This window comes from Mus musculus, chromosome 9 (assembly GCF_000001635.26).
Source record: "Mus musculus strain C57BL/6J chromosome 9, GRCm38.p6 C57BL/6J".
Taxonomy (NCBI): domain Eukaryota; kingdom Metazoa; phylum Chordata; class Mammalia; order Rodentia; family Muridae; genus Mus; species Mus musculus.
The window spans coordinates 83,778,454-83,806,305 of NC_000075.6; the positions used below are offsets into that span (position 1 = coordinate 83,778,454).

The window sequence follows — 27,852 nt, forward strand, 5'->3', positions numbered from 1 at the left end:
TACTATGCTCCTATAATCTCAGCACTCTGGACGCAGAGGACAGTGGGTAGTGAGTGCATAGCCAGCCTGAACTACATAGCAGGACTCTGTCTCAAAAATAAACAAATGAAAACATACAAAAATAACAGACTGTGAACCAGAAACTCTGAGACCTAAGATCGACTTCCATTGCTTTTCTATGTAAGAAGTAGGCATCCGGAAATAGATTAAGGCAGAAACAAATCAACGACGGACAGAGTCACTTTTCCCACAGCTGTAGTGTATTTATTGTGCTGAAATCGGAGAGCAGGGAGTGAAGGGGTCTGGGGAGCCAGTACAGAATGTTCGCAAAGATTTACACATCTCTAGTCATTACACACTGGCAAGAAACAAAGTGTAGCTCCTCTTAAACAGCACTATTCCCTGTGCTGCTGTTCCCGTAATGTTGGTGACTGCATGCCTTTGAGGGGGAATGGAATCTCAACGCACAATAAATACTTTATAATTTACAAAATGTTCTGAAAGTCTGTACAAACAGCAGACATCCCACACATGCAGATTTGACAAGTTGGAAGATTTAGAAATATTCATGCTAATTTTTGTCACATTTCCTCTTTCCATATGATCTCTCTGTGACGCCCATAACAAATTAATCTGTGTAAAAAAAAAAAAAAAGTGGAACAACGTCTCTTCTGCAGTCTTCCGGTCACCCGTTTCAATGACATGAGATACATAGTTTGTAAACACCACATTGGACTTGAGAGATCTGGCTTGGTCTCAATTTTTCTCATCTTGTATTAGTAAGTAACACCTTGTAGCGGCAAGCACTGAATTTTGCAATCATTAGCACCAAGGAGTCAAGATATTGCACCAAAATGCGTTTACACTTCTTTTCTAGTTAATAAGGAAGATTTTTTTTTTTTTGCAACATAGTCACAAGGGGACACAAGCATTGCTCAGAATTAGACACATTGAAAGAGATGGATAACATCACAGAAATGTTTGGTTGAGCTATTTGTAAATAAAAATAAAAAAAAATAAAAAGTAAATTGGAAAGTTAAAATTAAAATTTACATTAGAGGACTCCTTGATTTTTTTTTTAAGTAAAATTTATTTCATTTTAAATGTTCTTTCCAACAGAAGAGGTAGGTGTATGTCCACGTACGAAAAAAATCAGCAATAGCCACAAATCAAAACAAGGAAAGCCCTGATAAAAAAATCCATCCCCCCTCGGAGTTCTAAGTGCATGTAAATGTGACTACCTTAGATGTTGCTAACAAAGACATGATTTCTTTCATGTTTCAATCGTACAATAATCTTAATTCTCATAATTCATTTCTGCTAATAATAGGAGTATTCAAAGGCTACCTTCCTCATTACAAAAAAATAGAGAGAGATATATTGTTTCCCACAGTGATTTGTGCCGTAAATCGTGGTGGCCTATGGGTCACAAGACAGGATTTTACTGTTATTCTTTCTTATCTTCACCAACACCATCATCATCATCAACAACAACATCAACATTGTCCTCAACAGGCCTCTAGATTCTACAGAGATTTTGCAGAGCTTTCAAATTTAATTACATCCAAAAGGGAATATTCGGACTAGAGGTGGAAAGGTTTGACCACAAGGGTCAGTAAATGGGTCCAAATTCAACTGTATTTTCTTGTTCTGTCTCTGAACAAGAAAATGTCAGGTAACTGATTTGCAACCAATCGAAAACTAGTGATTTAGGAAAAAAAAATTTTTTTTCATGAAATTATGTTTCTGTGATCATGTAAAGTTCAGACTGAGGAAAGAGTAAATGGAAGATAGGCAAAATTTCCACCCATTGCACAGGCGGATGTGAACAGGAGGAGAGGCTCCAAGGTCACATTGGGGTTGCTTTGGTCTGGACAACATGAAGGCTAATAAAAAAAAACTTTAAAATAAAAACTTCATAAATAAAACATCTGGGTACCATATATTGAAAAGTTTACTCAGTCTGAAGGGCAAAGACCCTATCTGCCTTTCTCCCCAGCCCAGACCCTCTGCTTCTGTTGCCCCTGAACTTTTTAAAATGACACAGGAGTTTCCTCACTGTCTACCGGTTAAGGCCCAGTTCAATTTACTCTCCTTTTGGCTTCCCGTTTTTCTGGGGTTTCCCGTTTTCTAACGCTTTCTCTGATTTATTCACGCCGTTCGATGAGATACCATTCGTGGCCGTCTTTCCGGTTTTTGACTGCTTCGGCTCATTGTATGTCCGAGTGTAGAAGTTGAGGAAGAGGAAGATGAAGCTGATGGCGTAGGCGATCAGAGCCCAGTGCATCCACTTGGGGAAGGGGCAGTCGGTGTAGAGAGACAGTGCTGTGTGTCCGATGGTCACGTGGAACTGGACCTGAAAAACAGAAGCAGGGAACATTTCATGAGAGCAGGAAGAGACTTCTAACAGGCATCACAGTCTCCTACAGGGCCACCGTGGGGCGAGCTGTGCTCTACTGTTTGAGAATCTGCCTCTCTCTCCCACTGAGATCACAGTTCAGACGCCACCTGCTCAGCAAAGGCATTCTAGTGATTGCCACAGATCCGTTGCCCATCACAGGGCCTTTGTGGTTGGTTTGTAAACTGGTGTGATGGCTATTTAAAGCCGACTCCTGAATTTGCTGCCTCCTGTACTGTGGTTTCCCCAAGGCAGTGCTCTGCCTTGCTCACCGGCCATTCCGGAGTCCCACATACAGAATTTAGACATTTGAATACTCGCTAAAGGGCATCCAAGGAGAGGGAGCTAATGGCGGGCAAAAGATGAAGCAATGGTATCTGTAGGGTCTTTTTCTTCTTCCTTTTTTTTTTTTTTCCTACTTAAGCTGTCACCAAGCAGCCACATTCACTGTATGCTTTTTTAAATTACATCTTTAGACAGGAACACAAAATAATGGGGGTTCACTGATATTCTCATCCATGCACATCACTGTAATTGGCTCAGCCCTGCCACGCCCACTGGTCTCCCCCCCCCCCCCGCCCCATAATCCTCTTCCTGCTCTCACGCCAAATAAAGACATTCACCCTAAAAATGGATCTAAGCTTATCAAGCCAGCTCACTATCTTTCTCCTGCAGGTAAGGGACGGATGGGCAAGTTTGGGCAAGTTTATCTGAATAAACACCATTCTTTAAAAACTTATATTCCGATTAAAATCAATAAATGCAAAAAAGAATCACCTTCAATTTTATGAATTTTGGGGAAGAGAACATTCAAAACATAGAAATGTTCGAAGAATAAACTTCAATTCTGGTGTACAAGTCACTGGATGGTCTCAGGCATAGAATTACAAATTTTGTACCATTATCAAGGGTGGACTTCTGTAAGACTGTTGTATTATTTAAGTGTTTGGAGAAAGTCTGACTCAGAAATTCAAGTTCAGCACCCGGTTAACGGTCAACTATAGTTTCTTTGAGAAAGATAGCATTATCCATATATTTATTTCATTAAATATTAAGATAATTTGTTCCACACACTTCAGTTTATATTAACGTTTATAATTCCCATGGCAAAAAGCCAAATTTTCAGAACTTGTAATTTCACAATGGTTCTTAGAACCTGTACCACTGAAAGAGGGTGTGTTGTGTATAGGGTGTAGTTGACTATGATGTAGCTCACAGACAGCCTAGGGGCAAACCCTGACAAAAGAGACTAAATACTTTATAGGATTTGGGTCACCTCTTCATGTTCTTGGGACCATCTAGCTCTCGGTGTGAGGAATAAGTTCTACAAACTCTATCATGAGCTTCCACAGCACCTGAAGAAGTTTCTTCGAGCCTTTCTTTACGAGTGAACCCTTCCCACCCAGCATTCCCCAAAGGCTGTGGTTCCTGTTTGGTTGGGTAGCTCTGAGGCAACTCAAAGCAGAGATGGATATTTCCAAATGCAGATCCCCCTGATAAAAATCATGTGTGCACTATGATTAAAGCATATTAGAATACATTCTGAGGCCTGGAAATTAGGGAGCAACATGGATTTGCATTTTCAGTTTGATTACAGGCCACACCCAAGGCTTTGTACAGTGCTTTGATGAAGGCACTGGGGTGTAATGAGGAGCCCTACAAGGAGGAGCTCCCAAGAACTGTCTTCCTGGAACACTGGGGGTTCAAATCCTTGGCTCTGCTGTTCATGCACAGCATGTTTCAGAACTAGAAAGAGGGAGTGCTCCTTGTATTGTACTCAGTCCCTCCCCCCACCTGCCCTTCCTTGGCTCTGTCCTCCCTTTGTTACATGTAGGTGGTCTGTTAAGAAACAGAACACGGGAAAACGGGAAATGTAAGCAAGAACAAGAAAAGAGAATAAAATAGTATGGTAGAAAAACAATAGTCACTCAATGAAAGCATTTTTGTCTAGTCATATATGAATTGATGCACTTCGCGGCACAGTTATGTTTTAATCATTCTTCCCACAGCTAGTTTTACAGACTTTCTCTCAAGGGGACAGGTTCTGAATCCAGTCTTTAAGGGCTTTATAAAGCAAGTGGCCATGGCCAGCCCACCCACGAGTGTTCAGGTAGAACCAAGCCAGTCTTGACACTGTACCTTGCGTATAAAAGTTGATTTCGTGATGGAAAACTTCCTAAAACAACTTGGCACTTTACACACAATACACTTCAAATATTTTAACTATTTTGATTTTTTTTCCTTGCCGACAACCGGAAGTAACTATTGAAAACACTGAACTCACCAGCTGCAGCATGGTCAGGTATCGCTTCCACCAAAGATATTTCTGGATCCAGGGGCCGAACGCAGTCAGCCCATAGTAGGAGTACATGATCACGTGGATGAAAGAGTTCATCTGGGCCCCGAAAAACGCTGTCGAGAAATACGAGGCAATCATAAGGAAACTGTTACGGGTCAATGAAGACGCTGAGATTAAAAAGCGATCCCGCTGATAAATATGATATGTATGCTATGATTAACGCATATTAGAATACTTTCTACATCGCTTCCTGTTGAATTTACATCGAATGCTACACATTCTATTTTAGTCTCAAAGAGAAGCCAAGCCTCTGAGAGTAAGCTTGATTTTTTTTTTCTATTTTACAATTTAGGTTTGAGGGTTTCTTTTTTTTTAATTTGTTTTTTTTATTAGATATTTTCTTTATATACATTTCAAATGCTATCCTGAAAGTTCCCTATACCCTTCCCCCACCCTGTTCCCCTACCCACTCACTCCCACTTCTTGGCCCTGGCGTTCCCCTGTACTGGGGCATATAAAGTTTGCACGACCAAGGGGCCTCTCTTCCCAGTGATGGCCGACTAGGCCATCTTCTGCTACATATGCAGCTAGAGACACAAACTCTGGGGAGTACTGGTTAGTTCATATTGTTGTTCCACCTATAGGGTTGCAGATCCCTTCAGCTCCTTGGGTGCTTTCTCTAGCTTCTCCATTGGGGGCCCTGTGTTCCATCTTATAGATGACTGTGAGCATCCACTTCTGTATTTGCCAGGCACTGGCATAGCCTCATACGAGACAGCTATACCAGGGTGAAGGTTTCTTTAAAATATATATATATATGAATAGACAGCTATACCAGGGTGAGGGTTTCTTTAAATATATATATATATATATATATATATATATATATATATATATATATGTAGAAATGTGTATTGCTAAAATGCAGAGGGTCTTTGAAGTGGTAAATTCTTAAATGAGGAACTCTGGCAAGCTCGAGCAAACAATGTAAAATGGCTACTGCCTCCTCCTTTGCCCTGTTTTAATGCAGAGGCTGTGGTGCGTCTAAGGGTTTCTGTGCATTACATTATCGCCTCTAGAGACACCAACATGCCCACCAGGGGCAAAATAATCTTCACTTCTTAGGTTTCTACATGGTTTTAAACATGACAGCATTACATACATGGAGCGATCAATCCCTTTTCTTTCCCACAGATCTCGCAATGCCCCACTCAGTTGAATCCAACAACATCCTTTCTCTTTAGAATATTAATTCAGGTGTGTATACAATAATGCATTTCGTCATGACATGAGCTGAGGGGTCAGTTCAGATTTACAAATTCTCTTTTAAACTCAGAGTTTCACTTTAATGATACTAGCAAATGCTAAGTGTGGCATGTGTAGGTTGCCAACAATCACACGGTGCTACCCTGCATCCAGAGGAAAGGGCTGTTCCCAGCTCAGTCTGTGTATACCGCCCTTAGTCTACAGCCACCGGAGAGACTAGAGCAAATCTCTGCCCAGCTGTGACTTCTGATCCTCTTTAGCACTAATGAGGCTATGTAAAAGTTCATTTAAATGGGAAGCAATGAGGTCATACAAGGTCTGTATCATAGGAGGAGTAAGCTGAGGGCTCGGACTGAAAATGAGGCGTTCTATCAGATCAGAACTGCCAATCAGCACCCTTCTCCACTCAAAGAGGTATTGCTTTCTGGTGTTTAGGCTTAGTGGATTATGTCCACCATGGGGACAATTCTTTAAGTATCCAATTCTTCCCAGATTAAAAAGCTGAAGTTTGTAAGGAGAGAGATGAACACGGATGGAGATGATTAACCATGAAAGCAAGCACTAGGTAAACCTACTCCCACCCACATGGGGGTTCAGACAGAAAGGTGGGTCCCTCACCTTGGCCTCCAGCCACCCACTTGATTCCAATCCACCACAGAGTGAACATGGTGCAGTGGTGGTACACGTGAAGGAAGGAGACTTGGTTGTTTTTCTTCCTCAGGATAAAAAACACTGTGTCCAAATACTCAACGCCTTTCGATACAAAATACCACCACAGGGCGCCAGCTATCTGTAAAAGGGAAGGAAAGGCACATTGTAAAACAAATCCATGCCGCAGTGTGAGTGTCTACTCAGGGTTGAAAAATGCAGAACACAGTGCACAAAATGTACAAGGTACGCAATCGTTCTTCCGAGAGGTAGGTTTCAGACCTAACCGTGTACCCAGAGAACAAACAAACCCAAAGCTTTCTCTGCTTAGAGCCAGACAGTGTCCTGCTGCTGAGCACTGTCCACTCACACTGCGATGCTCTGCAGATCATAGAGAAAGCAACGAATCTGTGGGTATTTTAGATGGTCCTACAGAGCCTAAGTTTACATAACAGCTAGTCTCTTAACATTCCACCCCCCCCCCCCACTTTCCTTTAACTGTACAATAAGGTGTCTAATCAATGCAACATGTGTTAGTAAAAGTCTTTAAAACGGTCAATTCAAAAACAACAAATATTTCCTAGGTCACAAATATAATCCTGTTTACACAAGCAAGTCTTTTCTCAGGCTCTAATTAAGACACCAGATGGTACAAAAAGATTATGTGACATACTAAGGGATTAAGGACCCAGGAAGAGGTGACCTCTGAATATGTTTTAAATCATTCTGCAAGAATCTGACTCTATCAATGACCAAAATGTAACCTTTGTATAGATCTTTGGTAATAACTGTGGATAAAAATAAAGAATAAACCAGTGCTCAACTGAAGTGTATTTATAAACCTTTTGATGACAGAAGGCTAAGATCCTGTCCTCAGTTTATACCCATATCTGATGCCTATCATGAGTTTTTGTTTGTGTTTTGGTTTTTTGCTTCTGAAAAATGAAACTATATTTTAAGGGCTGCAATCATTCCCAGGGCTTCATGGGAATCGGAAGTTCTTAATTCGTTACTGTCAAGTCTAGAATCAGGCATCACGTAGAATAAGCCTTCCTTAACATTACAATTTTAAAACATAGAGGGAGAAAAAGAGAAAGGCCAGAAGCAAAATAAAGTCTTGTATTTATCGGCTGACAGGCATGTACGCAGACGCAGTCTGCGCAGTATTGTCAGCTACTATAAAGTTAGCTGAAAACTTGCTTGACATAGTTCAGTGTCCCCATAGTAACCCTGTATTTAATGTCCATGGTTACACTGCTATAAGATAGAGTAACCATCTACTTTAGCACAACGGGAAGAAAGAGACAAAGTCCCCTCTAAGTGGCCCTCTAAGCCAGCCAGTTCAAATATAAAGCTTTCTCTGCTCAGTCTGTAAACTGTGCTTGTTGTCTGTGAATGGGAGACATCACAACGAGGAGCAACACGTTGTGGTACGCGCAATGCACACAAGAGTCTGAGAACAAATGTTCATTTCACCACGGTCACGCTTAAGATGGGTGAGGTGGGTAGAGGGAAGACCCCAAATGCAATCTGCTCAGTCACCAGAATTTATTTATTTATTTATTTATTTATTTATTTATTTATTTATTTATGGTCCTGGGTGTGTTTTCACAATAGCCCCCTTTTTTTACTGCAAGAGTGCTGTTGGATTTGACTGAGTGGGATATCCACTCACGGAAGTGGGTGAAGTCTGAGTGTGTCAGCAGAGTCGATTCACCATCAGAAGGCCGGTGATGCTGAGGCTTTACCCTAATAATATGAACACACTGCCTTACCCAGGGCTCTTCCTTAGTGTATTCCTGGGAGAAGGCTAAGGCCAGCCCTTCTCCTTCTCCTACCTTTAACAGGAAGCCAGCTCTCTCTCCACTGAGGAGATTCTTTGCCAATACAGTTATTATCTCCTGTGAGTCTGAATGAAGCAACCTTGCTCAGTCTCTCAGCCACACCCCGGGCTTTCCTTTCTTAACTGTTTCTTGACATGCTGACTACCTGCCTTCCATGCCGCGGCAGAACGGGAGCTCTCTGCAGGCAGAGACTTAATCTGTCGTTTTACTTCTATGGTCCAGGCCAGGCCCTGCCACTATATACATACAAATCTGGGTTCCACACACATGCGGTGGGCAAATGAAGTCAACGTGGCAAGCAACGAGGTGACTGGGAAATGCTGTGGACATTAAGTCTTAAGTACATCAGAACAATTTGGTTACATTCACTAAAATTCATGCTACATTATTTTTCCCAGTGGATACTATTATATACATATATACATACATACATTTTATATATGTATGCATATAAAACAAATACATAGGACATACAAAACACACATATGTTATGTAAACTGCATTTGTTGTGTATAATATGTACAGGAATCATAGACTTAACAGTTCACTAAATACTTAACAATTTTCTTCTACTTAAGTTAAATGATAATTTTACTAATATAGGTGACTGGGGGAAATGGAGCATTATGTTGTTTTTTTAAAAATTTAATAAAGACCAATTTCATACCCCTGTCGATTATCTTATGCCTTCCTAAGTATTATATAATTAAAATATTTTCCTCAAATAAGTTAGCTTTCTTTCTGAGTTTCTATTTTTGACACAAAAGTTTAAAAACAAAATTGAAGACACAGTCTCATGAAGTAGCTCTGACTGGCATGGAACTTGCTAAAGAAATGGGTTGGCCTTGAACTCACAGAAATCTGCCTGCCTCTCTATCCCTGATGCGAAGATTAAAGGCATGTACTTCCATGCCTGGCAAAAATACAAAATAACATCAAATATGGGATGACTGGTGTGTGTGTGTGTGTGTGTGTGTGTGTGTGTGTGTGGCTTTTTGAGGCAGGGTTTCTCTGTGTAGCCTAGGCTGTCCTGGCACTCACTCTGTAGACCAGGATGGCCTCAGTTTCAGAGAACTGCCTGTCTCTGCCTCCTAACTGCTGGGATTAAAGATATGAGCCACCGCCTCTCCACTTAAATGACCTATTTTTAAAGAACCGTATTGTACACTAGCAATTCGATCAGGTTCATTCTTACAACGTCCAATGACACAGCACACTAGCAGGATAAAAACAGATTTTTCAGTGATGTGTTTTAAAGGAAAGCAGAACTTTCTCTTTCCCACACAACACTATTTTTTTATGGCCTGAGAACCTATAAAGTTAGACTGCAATCATCAACGGTTTTCCCGGGCTTACTCACCCTGACTTCATTAACATCATTAGAATAATCCACTGACTGGCAAATATAGCTGTATCCTGCGTTGTATGATCCCATGAATAGCTGGAAACAAAAAGATTAACATTTGGAGTGAAGGTTTAGTAAACACAGCATTGAAAATAGTAGATTTGGCTCACACTATTTCCAAGTATTGTGAAAGCAGTTATTTTCTTTAAAAACATCTCACATGCATCACACATTTTAAAGTTATTTTCTTGTTCTTTTGTGGTGTTGAGGATCAAGCTTGGGACTTCACATGCACATGGCAAACACTGCATTTGAGACAGGGTTTCTCATTTCCAGCTCTGAGCTGACATGTAATGTTCTAAAATCCATTGTGTGATAGCTTTACTATACTTTTAATAAAGACTTACTAAGAGGCAAGCATACTCTTTTTCACCAAGACACCAACTGATCAAATACATAATATGTTTTCATTATTTAGATAATAGCTTATTAGTTTTATTAGTTCCTATAATTAAACTTGCATAGGCAAGACCTTACATATTTAGCATAATACATTATTGGAAAGATATATTTAATGTTTCTAAACTAGTATGGATGCAAATTCTATTCAATCTACCTCAGTAAATGAGAAATTTTTACAGCAGCTGTGCTTACTAGGTTTTTTTGTCAACTTGATACAAGTTAAGTCATCTGGGAAGAAAGAATGTCAATTCAGAAAATACCCCTACCAGAAAGCCCTGTGAGCAAGCATACAGATCACTTTATTGACTGATGGTTGGCATGGGAGGGTCTGCTCACTGTGGGCAGTGCGACCCCTGGGCAGTTTGTCTTGAGTGCTATAAAAAAATAGCTGGCTGAGCAAGCTACCTGCGAGCAAACCAGTAAGCAATGTTCCTCTGTGCCTTCTGCTTCCATTCCTGCCTCCAGGTTCCTGCCTTGAGTTCCTACCCTGACTTCTCTTTGCCTGGATTGCTACCTGGGAGTGTAAGATGAGATAAACTGTTTGAACTGAGCCCAAAGCTGTCCTGCCTTTACTGATCCATATCTTGATCGAAAGTGGTGTGTCACTATTAAACTAAGGCATTCAAATAAAGCAAATGAGAGTGGCTGCGGAGTAAGTTGTCATTGGGAGGCTTTTTGAAAGAAGAGCTCATTTACTCAGTACCTCTGCTTAGCTATCAGCCCACACAGAATTTTACTAAGTCTCTTAGGAACAAAGCCTTTAGACTTTAGCAACTTGAAAAGACTGTGCCAATTCCAGCCTCCAGGATTTCTTTCCAAATATCCTGGAGAATTTGCCTAGGTCCAGAACAGTGTGGTGATTAGCAGCCAGACCTGCGTGACAGCTCTAGCACGTAATACGGCGAATTACATAAGACATAATTCAATGTGAAACTCATAGTTACAAGTGTTTTGATCAGGTTGTCAGGCCTGAAACTGATGAAGAAGGGTTCTGCGTAGCTCCTGTGGCTCACGAAATGTCGAACATGTGCCAAACATCCTAGGAACACGCCTTTCTCACCTCTAATGACAGCCTTCCTTACTTGGCATGCACGTTGCCAGGCCAAAGCAGTTACTAAGAGTATAGAGAGATACACTCTATGCTTGCCTCAAAGTCCCATCTAAACAGCTTGCACTCTGTACAAGGCTGCAATGGCAGTTTCATTTAAAAATTATTTCCAACAACCCTGGGGAATTATTAGAGTGCCGTTAACAAACCTACCTCTCTGAAGATGAAAAGGTTAAGCAAAACCATGCCAAAATTATAGATTATGAGTACTAAGCGCATTTGGAACGGCTCGCGGTCTTTCATCCACTTTGGACCCAGCCACACGAACAGGAGATAGAGCGTGCTTATGCTTATCGTTGGCCATGGAGACTGCATCAGCGGCCAGTCTGCTACACGTTTATCTGCGGAGAGAATCAAACATGCAATTTGCTGAGTAATGCCCATTGTACAAAACAAAATTCTTTTAGGAGTTAAGATATCCTAAATTCCATAACTGGAGGAAGCACAGATCACTGTGCCCGTGAAAACATACGGTATATAAAACAAATGCAGACACAGCTGAGTCCTGCAAGCATGGATGGACAATCACTTCTTTACTTAATCACATGGTGCATTTTACAGAAAATTAAAGACACAAAGACAAGAAATGCACTAAAAATATAGAAGATAACTTGAGTTGAAAGTGAAGTAAAGACCTCATAGCATAAAAATAATTATTTCAAGGAAACACTAATTTTCTTCACGAAGCCAGTGAAATTTAGCAGGCAGTGTGGCACTGTGCTTTGCTTCCACCCGTAAGCACAAGTCAGATGAGGTTTGGGGCAATGGAAGCCATGAGCTAGGATAGGTCTAGAAATGAGAGTTACCATGCAATCACACTGGAGGAATTAATTTAATCTCTTTACGATTTTTAATTCCTCTTAAACAGTAGCCATATTCAAGATGGGTTTGCTACTTTCCCATTGATGATGTGTTATCAATTTTATTATCTATGCAAAATGCAGTTTTATCCTTAACTTAACTTATTCATACATGTGTAACTACATATAGAATAAGTAATTTCATTTAAAGTAACTGATTGCCTACAATATTTAAATATGCAATCACCAATCAGTTTTATAGTGTAATAGTTCTACTTATTTATTTATTTTGTTTTTTTCGAGACAGGGTTTCTCTGTGTAGCCCTGGCTGTCCTGGAACTCACTCTGTAGACCAGGCTGGCCTCAAACTCAGAAATCCACCTGCCTCTGCCTCCCAAGTGCTGGGATTAAAGGCATGTGCCACCACTGCCTGGTTAATGTAATATTTAAAAAAAACATTGATTAGATAAGAAATGATAATGAATTAATAGATTAAGAAAATCTACTTATATATAAAGTATATTAAGATTTAAATTTACATTTCTAATGTTAAAAAGAATTCCATTTTTATAATCAAATATCTACTTTATCTTTTATAATCAAATATCTACTTTTGACAATACAAAACACATTAACATTCTATTTTCAGCATAGTTTATTTCTAAAATAAAGAAAAACAGTCTTTTAGTCAGTTCCTAGAATCCAACCTTAATGAATGTAATGTATTATGTATGTATTATGAATGTAATTACAGTAACCTCAATTAAAATGAACTTTTTTACTACAGCTATATATACAAAATGGTTCTGAATTAGATAACTAAATATTAGGATACTGTTTTAAAGCATACTAATTAGGCTGGGGTGTGGCTAGAGGTAAAGAAAGGATTTCCCTTTGTAGCTGTGTGTATATATACATATGCACACACATCTATATATATGCATAAACACACACTAATCTATTTCTATATACTGTCAGTTGAAAATAAGACTGAAAATATTAGGTTTCATGAAATAATCTTTCAAGTCAGAAAGTGCCATAATTACTACAGTTTCAGTGAAATAACTTGATAAAAAGATGAGAGGGAGCCGGGCATGGTGGCACACGACTCTAATCCCAGCACTCGGGAGGCAGAGGCAGACAGATTTCTGAGTTCAAGGCCAGCCTGGTCTACAAAGTGAGTTCCAGGATAGCCAGGGCTATACAGAGAAACCCTGACTTGAAAAAACAAACAAACAAAAAAAGTTGAGAGGGGTAGAGGGGCATTCAGGTAGAAGGACTGAGTTTGAGGCCAATCTACTAAATTAAAAGAGATATCCTGCCTCCACAAAACAAAGAAGGGTGCACTCTTCTCTAGGGTCTGGCTTGATACATACGCATAGTTCTCACCCCATATCAAAGAAACTTTTCTTTGTCAAAGACAGAGGCCATTGTAGAAAACCACAGCAGATAAAAATGTAGAGTTGTAGAGCCTAGTTCCAAAGTGTGTGTGTGTGTGTCTGTGTGTGTGTGTGTGTGTGTGTGTGTGTGTGTGTGTCACCCAAGACTCAGGAATCATTGCAGTAGAAGGGAGCAGAAAGATCATAATAGCTGTGAAATGATGGCTCTTAGAAATGACAGAAGCTATACCCATGAAGTCTCACCAATATGGTGGCCTAAAGATGACCCGAATAAGGATGATAATAACATGGACAGGGGGGAAATCCATGAGGTCTGAATGCTACACAAAGAACTATAGATAACTGAGGGATGCTGAGAGTGAGAGAAATAGCCTTCCCCAGGAAAGAACACAATTGGTTACCAAATACCAAATGGTCAGCCCTGAAAACATTTGTTCAGGGAATACACACACAAACACACACACACACACACACACACACACACACACACACACACATCACTGCTACCACCACTATTAGTTAAAGAAAACAATATGATGGTGAATTTGAAGACAAAGAGAGGAGAGCACATGAGACAGTGTGGAGGGGGAGAGGGGAAGAGAGAAATGATGTAAGTGTATATAATGTTAAAAAAAATATATTTTAAAAGGGGGAAAGGAGATATCATTAATTTAAGAAGAACATACATGGGAACAGGAAAAACTGCAATGAGATTTTATTTCGTACTTTACAAAGGAGGTCTACTGTTTATGATAACTGTGATTATATTCATCAAATCAAATGCCACCAGACTTCAACTAAAAAATGAGAGACTTAAACCATGTCGACTTGTGCTGATATTTGCCAAAGGCCACATGGCTGTTACGGTTGTTTGGGGCTTAGAAGACATGTTGTCCTTCAATGATAATTATCTTCCTAGAAACACAATGGTTCCCTGTCAGAAGCCACCATTTAAAACATAGGATGCTCATCAACTTAGGTCTTCCCTGAAGTAGACAAACTCCAGAAGCTTAAAGTCTTGCTCTAGGTCACAGCAGAGTTGTTCTAGGCTCCTGTCCTCCACAAATGTTAGGGCAAATATTGACCTACCAGACGGAGGCCAAGAGTCAATGCATTATTAATGGGTTAGTCAGCCTGGCACAGAGAGGAAAACGAACTCTGCTGTAAAGAGACCTTAATGTCTAAGATCCTGGATTCTGTATCCCATTTTATCTCACCACACAAAAAGATTCCTATTGACTTCAAAGACAGTTCTGAGGAGCAAAGTACAAAAAGAAAAATTAGGAAAACAGGTTCAGGGGCTGGAGAGAAGGCTCAGTCGATAAAATACTTGCATACACACGTGAGAACCTGAATCTGATCCCTAGACTTCATGGAGAACTGGGAGTGGTAATGCCCGATTATCACCCAAGTGCTGGAGAGGCAGAGATAGACGGACCCCTGGAGCTTGCTGGACAGCCAATCTAGCCCCATCCAAGAGGGCCAGTCTCAAAAACTCGAGGTGTCAAGCATTTAAGACACCCAATATCAACTTCTTGCCTACAACATAGACACACACACACACATGAATACATATACACACATTAGCTTATACAAACAGACAAATACAAAACAAAGAAAACAAGGCACCAAAACTAGCCAACAATTAAGAGTAAATAATGCATTTCTTCAATATTCTTGAGACAAAGGTGGGGGTCTCACTCTGTTGTCCAGCCTGTACTTGAACATTTGAGTTCAGATGGACGCTTCTGCCCTCCACCTCTCAAATAGTAGCTAGAACTCAGGGCGTCCCACTATGTCTAGCTTGCAGTGCTGGTAAACTGTCTCGTTCTCTCATTAAGTGATGACACTTAAGAGAGCTATCAAGGACAGGCAGGGGAAAACACAAGTGAGAAGCTGAAGGCCTCTACCATATCAAGCACTGAGGGAGGCTGAGACACAATTAAGAAGCCAGAGAACAGCAGGAAATAACGGAACATACAGGACGTGGCCAGTGATTGACAGCTCCAGCACTGGCCCTGCCATGGTGCACAGGATGCTACAGCACAATCCCCCTACATTTCCTTCATCTATAATAGGGGAGGTGAGAAGGTGAGCTACGTTAGTGATTCTCCAGCCTTGATAAAACAACAGCAAGCTCCAGGAATAGTTGACATGCACACTGATGCTTTGGTCGATGCTGCAGCCTGTTTCAAAGGATACTGCACTTTCTGTGTGTCTGGGATTCTTCATATTCTCATGTATTACTCCCAATAAGTGTGTGCACTTCTTGTTTTGTTTTTGAGACAAAGTCTCACAGCCTGATTCTCTTACCTCAACATCTTGGGTTTGGAATGGCAGGCATGTGTCTTCAAGGCTTATCCTTAAGGGTTACAATGGTTTCTATCTGTAACATACTTACTGTTTCAAGAGGCTCAGGGCAAGCTGGACCAATCTGTTTATAGGTGTCAGCTTGGACAATAACCACATTTTACCTATACTAAAAATTCATACAGAGGTAATCGAGCACGTTGTCAAAACCTTCAAAATGTTAACTGTATAAAAAAAAAACCTAGGGGATATGTCCATCTGAAACATATTTATTGAGACCTTGTCTCACTGTGTATCTCTTGCTAGCCTGGAACTCCCTATGCACAGCACAATCACCTTGAATTCACAGACATCCGTCTGCCTCTACCTCCTCATTGCTAGAGTTATAGATGCGTGCCAGCACGCCCAGCAGATGAGCTTCCACATGCCATGGACACAGTTTTGTTTCTAACTCCATTTGTACCTTATGATCACACAGCACTGAAGCCAACAACTCTACCTTTGTGACTGTGTGTGTGTGTGTGTGTGTGTGTGTGTGTGTGTGTGTGTGCGCACAAGCGCATCACTGACCTATCAAAGTTTATCATTTATAGGAGGGAGGGAAAGACTGTTCTGCTGCATCATAAGAGTCCAAGTTGATCAACAGGACGGGAAAGTGGACAAGATATGGCTCAACTACAGGCATCTAAACTTTTACTCAATGAAAAAGAATATTTGCCGGGCAGACAGGGAGGCAGAGAAGTCCTGTTTCAGAGAAGGGAATAAGAGAAACTGACCCAGAGCTCCTGTCCTTGTTTGACAAGACTCTGGTAGCAGTGAAGGATAGACTGCAGGGAAGAGGATTGTCAGGGAAACCAGGCCAGGTCCATCTCTACTGGAGACATGGGGGGCAAGTGCTATTTAGTGCTCTGATTCCCAGGCCCATCCCACGATCTGAACTGACACCTCTGCAGCTGGGTCCAACTGAGACTCTAATGCTTCTCGGTGCTGTGATGCATGGTGTGGTCGAATCCCAGGCTCCAGATGTTGCTCTGGATAGGAGACAACAGAAAAGTCGCATGGGGAAGCGCTATAGATCTGGAAATAGGTACAGATTCGAGAGGAAAAAGGGGAATGGCTCAGGATTCCTGCCAGGAAACCACTGGGAAAGTCAGGACAGTGTAGACTACTGTAGACAGTGTAGCAAGAAGGCCCAGGAGAAAGTGATCAGGAAATGTTTAAACATCCCTGTGTGATGTAGCTAAGTGGTCCCTAGGTGAGGCAGCCAGGAGGCTTCAGGGATGCAGAGAGACTGCCTAGGCAGGAGACAGGAGACAGGAGCCATGAGACTCAGGTCATAAGCAAGTCAAGTGCACAGAGTGAGGGAAAAAGCAAAAAAAGTCTGTGCCTGGAGTCACTCTGGGCAAGGGGGTGGGGGTGGGGGTGACAATAGGACACCAAACCGGCCTCAAAGGTGAAAATAGCCAGACACTGGAATCAACTGTGCCCGCCAGCCTGGCCTCCTTCCCTCTGTCCCTTCCTTCTTCCTTCTTTCTTTGAGGAACTCATTACCTTGAGGGCTGATAAGGGAAGATTTAATGAGCTACAGTGCTCCCAGCCCATAAGGATTCTATAAAGTCCCTCCCTCCTTTTCAGTACATGCACATGTGCCATGCCATGTGCGTGGAGGTCAGAAGACAACCCTGGGAAGTGAGTTCTCTCCTTCCACCTTTATACATGGGATCCGGGAGTTGAACTCAGGTCATTAGGCCTGCAGTGCAAGCCCCACTACCCGCTGAGCCATCCTGCCCAGGCTTCCTTAGCTTAATTTTCAAATTATGCTGAAAGGCTATTTTCAAAATCATGTTTAAAGGCAACATGAAACAAAATGTAATAAAGCATAAAATGCTGGTAGTCCCATAGTTTTTAAGTAGCTCAGGTAACCTCTACTTATAATCAAGCAATCACAGTGAATCCTTGGGAAAACTCTAATTGGTCTACTTTTTCTCTGAAAGGCTGATCTAAAGGTTGTAGTTGTAGCTCAGGATTGCCACTAGCCAAAATGAACTTTCTTTCTAGTAAAATTGCACTATCACATCCCAGAAAAAAAAAAATAGTGAAACGAAACCTTTTTAGACTATCTGGATTCCTAGAATAGATGGAACCAGATCTGCAGAAGAAACCAGTCATGGCTGATGATGCTCTAAAGGTTCACAGAATATGTGGACAAAAGACTTACATCAAGAACTGGATCCCAGGACGTGGCACACACCCATAGTCCCAGCTAATCAGGATGCTAAGGCAAGAAAGTGACATATTTCCTGCCGACCTGGACAGCATAAGCAACATCGGGGTCGGCGGAGGAAGTGCTGAGTTATGGACATGCACCTCCAAGCGTGGCCCAATATTTGGATTCTCTAACTTAAGCCCATTTAACAGTTCTGCTTTTTCTACAGTATTGAACAAAGGAAAGTAGCAATACTCTCTCTATTCCTTTCTATTAAAGTGTGGTCCACAGACCAGTGAAGTGTCATCATCTGGGGCTGGTAGGGCACAGAATCTCTCTTAGCTCGGAGCACTAACTCAGAATCCTCATCCCGCCAAGACACCGCCCCAGATTTCTTTGAGTTGGTCCCTGATTCTACCTGGACGAATCAGCCACTTTCTCTTTGCTTCTAACAGCATCCTCATCTGCGTAATATGCAAATTGTCAGAAGAAAAACACAAGTCTAAGAACCGCTAGCCAGATTAGGCTTGGGAGTTTATATAAGATGTGGGAACCTTCTGACTCAGACTCTGTCGCTTGCCTTTGGATCCCTTTCCATAGCTTGGCTGCCTTGTCTGGCCTCAGTGGCAGAGGATGTGCTTATTGCTGATGGGACTTGATGTCCCAGGGCAGGTTTGCACATGGGGGGGGGGGAGGGTTGGGGGGAGAGTGGCTCCCCTTCTCTGGGGAGAAAGGCGAGGAGAGAGGGGGAAGGGAGTGAGTAGGAGAGGAGGGGGACTGCAGTAGGGATGTAAAGTGAATGAATGAATGAATGAATCAATCAATCAATCAATCAATAGGGGATGGGGTGAGTGTCTGATGGCCGGAGAAAGCAGGTGACCTCAGAGCTGTTCAAACTGGTGTACTAACCCAGTTATGTACCAGTCAGCCAATGGTGGGAGGAGGTAAAATGAGGAGAGAAAAGCACTTTGGTTGTGAATCCAAACAGCAATCATAGTAAAGGTTACAGGGGAGGAAACACACTCGGTTTCCTGCAGAAAGCAGAAAAGGGTGACTTTGTCGGGAGATGGCATCAGTGTGAAGATACACGCTACTTAAACTGAGTTCTGACGTGGGAGGGTTAAGTGTTTGATGCATACCACCCAGGAAAACTCAATTTGCTCCTGAGAAGATGAGGATAACCATGGCACATAACCCAGAGAGCGTAAGTATTAAATAAATGTGATGATAGTCAAAGCCCTGGCTACAGCACCTGGCGCTCCAGCAGCATCAGCGACCACTCTGTACTCCCGATAAATGAACAGCAGGCGATGCCGCCTGACAGGAGTGAAAAGATCTTTCTTCCACCCCGGTTCTGTGACTCTAGCTGTGCGGTTCTAAGCCTTTCTTCGTCTCTGGACAGTTAGGTAATACCTAACCTGAAAGGATGCTATGAAAGATGAGTATATGGGGATTCAGAAACTACTGCAGCCTCACAGAGCCGTTGGGAGCCGCAGCAGGTACTTTGCCGATGGCAGTGAGCTTCATTGGTTGCCAGGGATGCCTGAGTCATGCTATGTAGGGCAGGTGGCAGTGAGAAAGATCAGCTGGAAAGATGCCTAGGCAAGGGATCTGAAGACGTCTTTCTTGACTGGTGTGAGGATGAAATGAGTGTCAGCCTAGGACTGACACGGCCCATTCCCTCACTCCTGTGAACCTCAAGGATTTGTAAGCGGATGGAAGGAAACAAGAAGTTTCAAGCCTGTCTTCCAGGAGTTCTGTAAAACTAAAGCAAAAAGCAAAGCTGAATCTTTCTGCCTCTTTGTTCGCTGCTTGCTGGCCAAGCAGGCACTTTGTCAGGTCGGTTGATGACACCCTGTATTCCCTGTATAAAGCTGTTTTACGTTAAGATGAAAAACAAAAGAAGCATTTGTTTCATCAACCAAAACTGGAATTATATTAATTTTACAGTATGTGGGATTCTTTCTACATTTTATTAGCCTATATTAATTATACATAATAATGGATTTCATTTTGATTCCTTCATACATGCATGTGATACACTTTAATTACAGCCCCCCCCCATTCCCTCTCTAGTCCCTACTTCTCATTTCCTCAGGTCCCCAACCTCTTTAACATAATGACTTCGTGTGTGTGTGTGTGTGTGTGTGTGTGTGTCCCAATGAGTTTTCCTCAATGTGAACCATGAAGTTTACCACTGTAACCGCATTAACTACACATGCTGCCACTAGCACGCACACTCAGAGAGTTGTGCAGCCAATCTCCACAACCAGTGTCACGTTGCAAAAACGGAAACTTCAAACCTCTTAAACACCAATTCCCCAGCTGGTTGGTTCTCTTTCCAGCCCTGCCAAATACAGTTTTAATTTCTGTTTCTATTAATTATTTTAGAAAGCCCATGTGAGTAAGATGACACATCTCTGTCCTGTTGTGTTGGAGCTCAATGCCCCCTGGGGTCATCCTCATACAGTGTAGAAATTTCCTTTCACACTGAAAAGTATTCTTGTATCTTCATGTTCCACTGTGTTCACCAGCTCATTCATCAGCGGGCATAGTCCAGCTGTTTCTACCTCTTGGCTATGATGCAATGCAACAATCAACAGAAATGACTGAGATGTGAGATGCATTAACACACACACACACACACACACAATGCATTAATATACAGATGTGTGCCTCAGTCTACATTTGGTAAATAAAAATGAAAACAGAAATGTGGACTCCTTCAAAGGCTCCTGTTTCGAATCACAAAGGCTTGTCTGATTTCATCAGGCAGAAACTGATTCCTTCAGTAGACTGATGAATTTCATTTGATGAAACCCCAAGATACAAATAAAACATAAAATACCATACAAAGATATTTGCTTAGCAATGACAACCTTCTGTGGGAAAAACACAGAAGTGTTTTTAAATACAGTGATACATTGAAAAACACGCTTATGTCAAAAACATTTAGTTTCTTTTGCGTTCCCCTTCCTGTGAAACATACATATGTCAGCAGTTCTATAAATATCTTAAGCCACGCTTTCCAAACTTGTTGGACATTATCAAATAGAAAACATCTATCATTGGAAAGTTTAATAATGATATAGAAAAGTAGGTGTTTTTACGAAAGAAAAAAATGAAGCTAATAATATTAAGTTTAGTCTTATATTTAAGTTATTGTTCTATGAAAATTTTGCTAAGCAGATTACACAGACGAGCTGCTGGTGGATGGCACATACTTATAGTTAAATTTCCACATGGTACAGGTAGCAGCGAGAGACCCGGAGCTGAAGAGATGGCAGTTGCTAGGAGCACTTGCTGCTCTTGTACAGGAACCAAGTTGGTTTCCAGTATGTAGATGTGGTGGTTTGAATCTGCTTGGCCCAGGGAGGGGCACTATTAGGAGGTGTGGCCTTGGTAGAGGATGTGTGTCATTGTGGGGGTGTGCAGTCAGACTCTCCTTCTAACCACGTGGGAGTCAATCTTCTCCTAGCGGCCTTCAGATGAAGATATAGAACTCTCAGCTCCTCCTGCACCGTGCCTGCTATGCATCAAAGTGCCATACTCCCACCTTGATGATAATGGACTGAACCTCTGGACCTGTAAGCCAGCCCCCATTAAATGTTGTCCTTTTCACCACAATCAGAACCTAACTAAGACATATGTGTGGCTCATTACCATATGTCACTCCAGCTCCAATGGCTCTGGTGCCCTCTCTGGCTTCCAAAGGTATACTTAAAGGACACACACACACACACACACACACACACACACACACACACACACTTTACTCACACAGTAAAAATAAAATCCTTGCCGGGCAGTGGTGGCGCACGCCTTTAATCCTAGCACTTGGGAGGCAGAGACAGGCGGATTTCTGAGTTCGAGGCCAGCCTGGTCTACAGAGTGAGTTCCAGGACAGCCAAGACTACAGAGAAACCCTGCCTCGAAAAACCAAAAAAAAAAAAAAAATCCTTAAGAAAAGAAAAGAGACACAAATACTGATAACTTGCCCAGATTACGTAAGAAGCCATCTTTAGAAGCTGCACATCACATGATAGAATTACTATGTAATTGAAATCATTTATTCTTTTTCTGTTTCTGCTCTTGTTTTTGGCAAGTTAGCTCACTCGTAGTTATTCAAGGAATACTGAGATAATTAAATAGCGCTGGTGATGTTTCATCACACGGTGCTGTTTCAGGCAGTTGCCCTGTGTCTTTATCTTGTATTTCTCTATTCCTCTTCATGGCTCTTGCAGAACAGGTAAGACCAAGCAAAAAATGGCTAATAACAAATGTACTATTTTTTTTTTACTAATGGGGAGGTACTAAGAAGGTTTTAAAAAGCATTTAAATCATAAAAAAGATTTTCAAATTAACGACTGACATATATGTCACTGAAATTGCTCTCTCTCTATTCAAAGATCAGAAGAGTAGCATCTATACAGAAATATGGATCAAGCAGGGCAGAGTGACACATATCTTTAATCCCAGTACTCAAGAGGCAGAGGCAGGTGGATCTCTGTGAGTTCAAGGCCAGCCTGGTCTAAGACTATTACATGATTCAGTTCTCTGGGTTTACAGGAGAATAATGTTGAGGACTTACACTTGGTAGCAGTGGCCTTATGACTGAAGCCGGGCCACCTGATTCTCAGACCCTAAGTCTTTCCACCCACACTGTCCTGCTAGCCTCAATCCCCCCTCACAATGCTTCTGTATTATATGAGGTATGAAAGACAAAAAGTGATTATCTGACTATGCATCTCTGTCATGAGTGACTAAATGATTGGGTAGTTGATCCATTACGTTTAGTGGGCACCAACTGAAATTATGACTGATAAATATAATGTAAAAAAAAAACTTTCTACAGGGCTAAATACAAAAATAAAACAAACGAAAACAAAAAAACAAAACAAAACAACAACAACAAAAACCCACTTAATAGTAGAATCTTGCTTAGCATGTGTGAAGGCCTGAAATTCAATCCCACCCCTGCCCCACAAAAGGGGGTGGGGCACCTGTCTGTAATTTAGTGTCATCTAAAACTTTATTACCCCGAGACATCAATTGCTAATCAAAATTAAGATGGCCAGGAGTGGTGGTACCTGACTATAGTGTCAGTACTCAGGAAACTGAGACAGGAGACTCACAAGTTCAAGGACTGGACTATTATCAGTGAGACTCTCTTTCAAAACTGAAAACCAAAGCTAGAGTTAGCAAATCATCTCTTGCCACTTGCATAAGAGGAAGAGAAAGAGATTCTGATGGAGAGGGTATAGGAGTACCGGCCATTGAAGTCCAAGGGTATGTGCTATCTCAAATAAGACTGAGGAAGAGGAAAAATATCAACAGAGCAATCCCCCCCCTAAAGTTGTCTGGACCTCACAAAAGCTTCAGAGAGGCTGAGACAAGACATCAGTAACAACACTGACCATGGGAGGGTCTAGAAGCTGGCTATTTTCCCACACGTTTGTTTTGGGCTAGTGTGTGCGCCTGCAATCACAGTACTGGGAGGTGAAACCCTAAAGACCTTGGGGTTAGCCTTGGTTACACGGTGAGCTCAGAGCTGGCTAGGTTCACACATCACGACCCTACCTCAAACCCTAACCCTTGCTGAGAGAGAGAGAGAGAGAGAGAGATGGACAGACAGACAGACATATTTCCCATCTAATCTAAACAAAACCTATTTTAGAAATTAACACAAATAAAAGCTACACACTAACTATGTCAAATAAAATGAATATCAATATGCTGTAGACCATTTAGAACCTGTCTTATTCCCTGCAGCCTGGCAGGCCATATGGTAAACCTCCCCTGGCTCTAGCTTGGTACAGCTGAATTAAGCATCCCCACCCACAGCAGGTCCAAGTGACTCACTGGTCCATTCAAAGTCCCGGTTTCCTGGTTCAGTCCCCAGTTCAGCCCCTGCTCCCTTTGCCTTTGACACCTTGGTCCTAGTCTCCCATGACCTCGCTCACTGCTGGGGTAAGGGACCTGGGAGAAATTGCTGAAATGATCAGAAAACAGAGCCAGTCAGTCCGCTGATTTGGCCACTCGTGACTGACACATAGGGAGAGGCCACTGAGATGACAGTAGAGAAGGACTCCCTTGATTGTTCCCAGGCCCTCAATCCAGGATTTCAAATGGGAGCAGAATGCCAGTGACTCCCTTAGACTTGGTGAGCTTCGACCTAGTGACCTATTCTCTCTGTCCCTGACCTGGATTTCGCCTGGCAAGTACATTTTGAACTAAAGAACTACACGTGACCTACGTACAGTTAACTTATACAAGTCTGGCTTCTGAAGTCTGTCCTCATCATATATGAGACACCCTCCCTCCTATACCACTGGTCTCATCCTCGTTCCCTTCTGCCTCTTCCAAAGCAAACTCAAGAACCCAGATAACTCCGCTGTTTAAGCCTCTGACTTCAGGAACACATAAGCATGTACCCATGTTCCAAGTAGCCAGAAGAAAAATGGTCATAGTGGATAAAATGGACAATGTAGCTTTTATCAGAAAGGGAGACTATTTAGATGTGTCAGTTTAAATTTTTATACACAGAGCTTAATTAGTTACTTTTGAGTCTAATCCTGTTCACACATAGAAAGTAAAATCAGAGAAGAAAAGAAAATGCAAATGCAGGGGCCTCAGAGCGCCAACTCCTAGTTGCTGGGCAGCAAAGGCAACTTCCTTGTTGCAAGTGCCTGAGTGCTTACTTCAGGAAAGTCAAATTAATTTTTATTTTTTTCTAAAAGCACAGTCCTTTAGATCTTAAATTTCAAAATATAAAGTGTCAATTACACAATAAAAGTGACTTGTTCCTACAAGTGAACAAATTCATTATTTGCTCTGTGTGTGTGTGTGTGTGTGTGTGTGTGTGTGTGCTGTTGAATATTTGATGGTAGATTTCAAAATTATATTTGTTTTAAGGCTAAGAAAATAAAAAGTCTTAGGCTGTCAAATACACTCTACAAACCTGGACCCTTCTTAGTAAGATGATCCAAACTAAATTACTTTTCTTGTGCTCAGGTAGGAACTTCCAGGAGAGAAAAAGCCAAGGAACCAGTAAAAGGAAGAGAAGTCAGCATCCACCTACAGCGAGGCACTCGGGGCATGGCGCCTAGCTCAGCTGGCTTTTCCTGAATAATCGTGTTCTTTCGTCACAACCATTTCCCAAGAGTACCTCTGTCTCCCACCCAGTTTTATTTTCCTCTTTCCAAACATCTGACTCATCCACTTTTCTTCAGCATCGCTGAAGAAGCCTCCTTCTCTACTCTGCGGCCCCCTGAGCCAGGTTCTCAGATTCTGCCGGTGCTCTTGGAAGAGGAGCGGTGTGACCTGCCTCCCAGAAGAGACACGGAGCACACACCCAAGCGTAAAGGGAGCAAGGACAGGAGCTCCAGGTGTGTTCAAAACAAACAAACAAACAAACTTGAACAGTGCTCCCCCTTACACTGCAGCAAGGCCCAGACTCTAGCCCCTGAGCCTCTGGTGGATTAAGAAGCGGCACCTCTGCCTGCACACGGCAGCTCTGGGCAGAGGTAAGGAAGCAGTCTCAGGTTTCGTAAGTGGATAGTCTAGAACATGGATGAATACCTTCCCACTGACCTGCTAGTAAGAGGTCACCTGAGTGTCCCTGCATCTACTCATTTCTCAAGTTTGTCCCATCATTGTGTATTATTTTATGTGCCCCTAAAAAGTATAGGTGCAAGCTTTCACATGAGGGAACACACAAAACCCCCAACTCCATTCACTGTCTTTTTCAGAATCATTCAGAAGGAATGAACCACCACAGGAGGCTTACGTTCTAGCTTTGCTCTCAACTCTTTTTTTTTTTTTTTTTTTTTTTTCTGAGGCTCAGGAGAGGTGAGAACACTACTGAATGGGAAGGAGCCGAGAGAGAGAACGCCTAGGTGTGGCTCTGGATGCGAGGTAGCTGGAGAACCTCATCCGCATCGCCACCTGCCAGCCAGCTTGTCTGATGTTCGGCTCTGTGCAATTGTGTAAGGGGAAGCTCTGATGCAATGTTCCCACCAGTATCGCAGAGATGAAGGGAAGGGTGCTTCTTCCCCGGGTATTGCAGGTATCAGTGTGATAGCATTAAAGTAAAGCTCAAGAAAGAGTCGTTCCTGGACAACTGCCTTTAAACCACCGCCAGCTTCGCGGCTTGGGAACTACTGGCTCTCCTACGGTCAGATGTTTGATCTCCTGAGAAATATCGCGCGTTTTAAAACAAGTCATCGAAGCCTCCAGGTCGAAAAAGCGTTTGTCTCATACAGAAACAATTCCAGCAAGCATTTTGTTCACAGCACATACATCAAATGTCATTCTGTATCAAGCTATATATAACCCACTGTCTCGATTGCCCTAGCAACAGAACACAAAAAACTAAAGAAGAAACTTTTCACTTCTAAAGAAGACAGCCATCATAACCTATATTGCTAACATCCTCCGTTGCTAGAATACAGGGTCACACTGCAAACACACAACACAAATTTAAAGCCCCAAACTATTCCCTGGGATCCTTTAAACTTAACGTTTAAGGTCTCGGAAACTTTTTAAAGCAACAAAGCAAGTGAAGAAATGTTAAAACGTGAACATTTATGTTACAATTACTTCTGCTAGGAAAACTAAGTCACTCAATGACAGCCCTGCTCTGCAAACTCAACAGCTGAAGGGAAAGTTCGCTAATTTCAGTACACTGTACTTATGCTTATGCAGGCTTCTGAGCCATCCTCTAGGTGCTGCTGCGGAGACCCCCAGCCCAAAGCCTGCCTTCTTTCCCCTCCCCCTGACGGCACTGCACTGCGCAAAGCTCTCGCAGAGGGTAGCCTAACAGATTTGCTACTGGGAAACCACAAAAAAACTAACGTTCTTCAAGAAGCTAAATAATGTTATTTTACTTTTCAGTCGAAATTATACTACAAAGAGGTTAGCTAAATGGAAGAAGATAATGAGTGGTTTGTCAAAGTCTTCAAGGAAGCTGAAGTAGCGGAGAGACAGGTATAGTCGCAGCCCTCGTCCGCCTCCAGGCCTATCGCTCTATAAGGAGTACCAGTGCATAAGATAATAGGCGAGCTCGGGAAATGCGGGCGTCAGGGCAGGGTGGTTCCTTGGCTGCACTGGTAGCATCTGGTTAAGTCAGCTCCTGCATTCGCGGAGCTGAAGAGATGGGAGTGTTGAGGGGATGGGGGGTGGGGGGGAGTACGCCTTGAGAGTCTCATCTGATTAACCAGTGCACAACCGCGAGGTCCGCGGCGCCGCATCTGCGGGGACCCGAGCGCCCCCAACAGCCTCAAGGCGCTGGGTAGGGGGCGCAGGGCCTTGCCTAGCGCTGAAGCCGGGGACTGGCGTCTGAGCCGTGGGCAGCCCAAGGAACACCCAGAGGAGATGGGTGAGGCCCCTCGCCTGTACCTGCAATGGTCCAGGTCCAGCGATAGAACTCCACGGTGTCGTTGAATGCCGTGGACATCGCGTTCAGGACGCTGCCGGGCTCTGAGTCCAGCAGCCCCATCTTGGCGAGGAGAGGTACGAGCAGCGGCGAGAAGAGAGGCTCCGATGGACCGTGGGCGACTGCGGCGGGAACCCTGCTGGCAGCGGCGTCTCCTCCTCCTCCAGGCGCCGCGACTGGGGATGCAGGCGGAGAGCAGCGGCGAACAGCAGAGACAAGAAGCCGGAGGGCGGAGGAGGAGGAGGACCAGCCACGAGCGCCCAGCGCTGCTCCTCTCTGTCGCCGCGCGCTGCCGCAGCTCCAATCCCCTCGCCCGCATCACGTGGCCGC

At 42.7% G+C, this 27,852-nt stretch overlaps 1 protein-coding gene across 1 annotated transcript; it reads right to left on the reverse strand.

Annotated features, from left to right (window-relative positions):
- Window positions 1-238: 238 nt before the first annotated feature.
- Window positions 239-27,852, reverse strand: Elovl4 (elongation of very long chain fatty acids (FEN1/Elo2, SUR4/Elo3, yeast)-like 4). Its single transcript, NM_148941.2, has 6 exons — window positions 27,486-27,852; window positions 11,524-11,711; window positions 9,816-9,896; window positions 6,582-6,753; window positions 4,683-4,810; window positions 239-2,356 (listed from the first exon to the last, which is right to left on the reverse strand). The coding sequence occupies exons 1-6, from the start codon at window positions 27,583-27,585 to the stop codon at window positions 2,087-2,089; spliced, it is 939 nt and encodes a 312-aa protein (NP_683743.2). The 5' UTR covers window positions 27,586-27,852; the 3' UTR covers window positions 239-2,086.

Excerpts from the sequence above, each read along its gene's own strand:
- Elovl4 (NM_148941.2), bottom strand. The coding sequence starts at position 27,585 with ATGGGGCTGCTGGACTCAGAGCCCGGCAGCGTCCTGAACGCGATGTCC. Across the intron at positions 11,712-27,485 it reads CTGGACCTGGACCATTGCAG|ATAAACGTGTAGCAGACTGG; the intron begins GTACAGGCGAGG and ends TTCTCTCCGCAG. Across the intron at positions 9,897-11,523 it reads ACCTTTTCATCTTCAGAGAG|CTATTCATGGGATCATACAA; the intron begins GTAGGTTTGTTA and ends TTTTGTTTCCAG.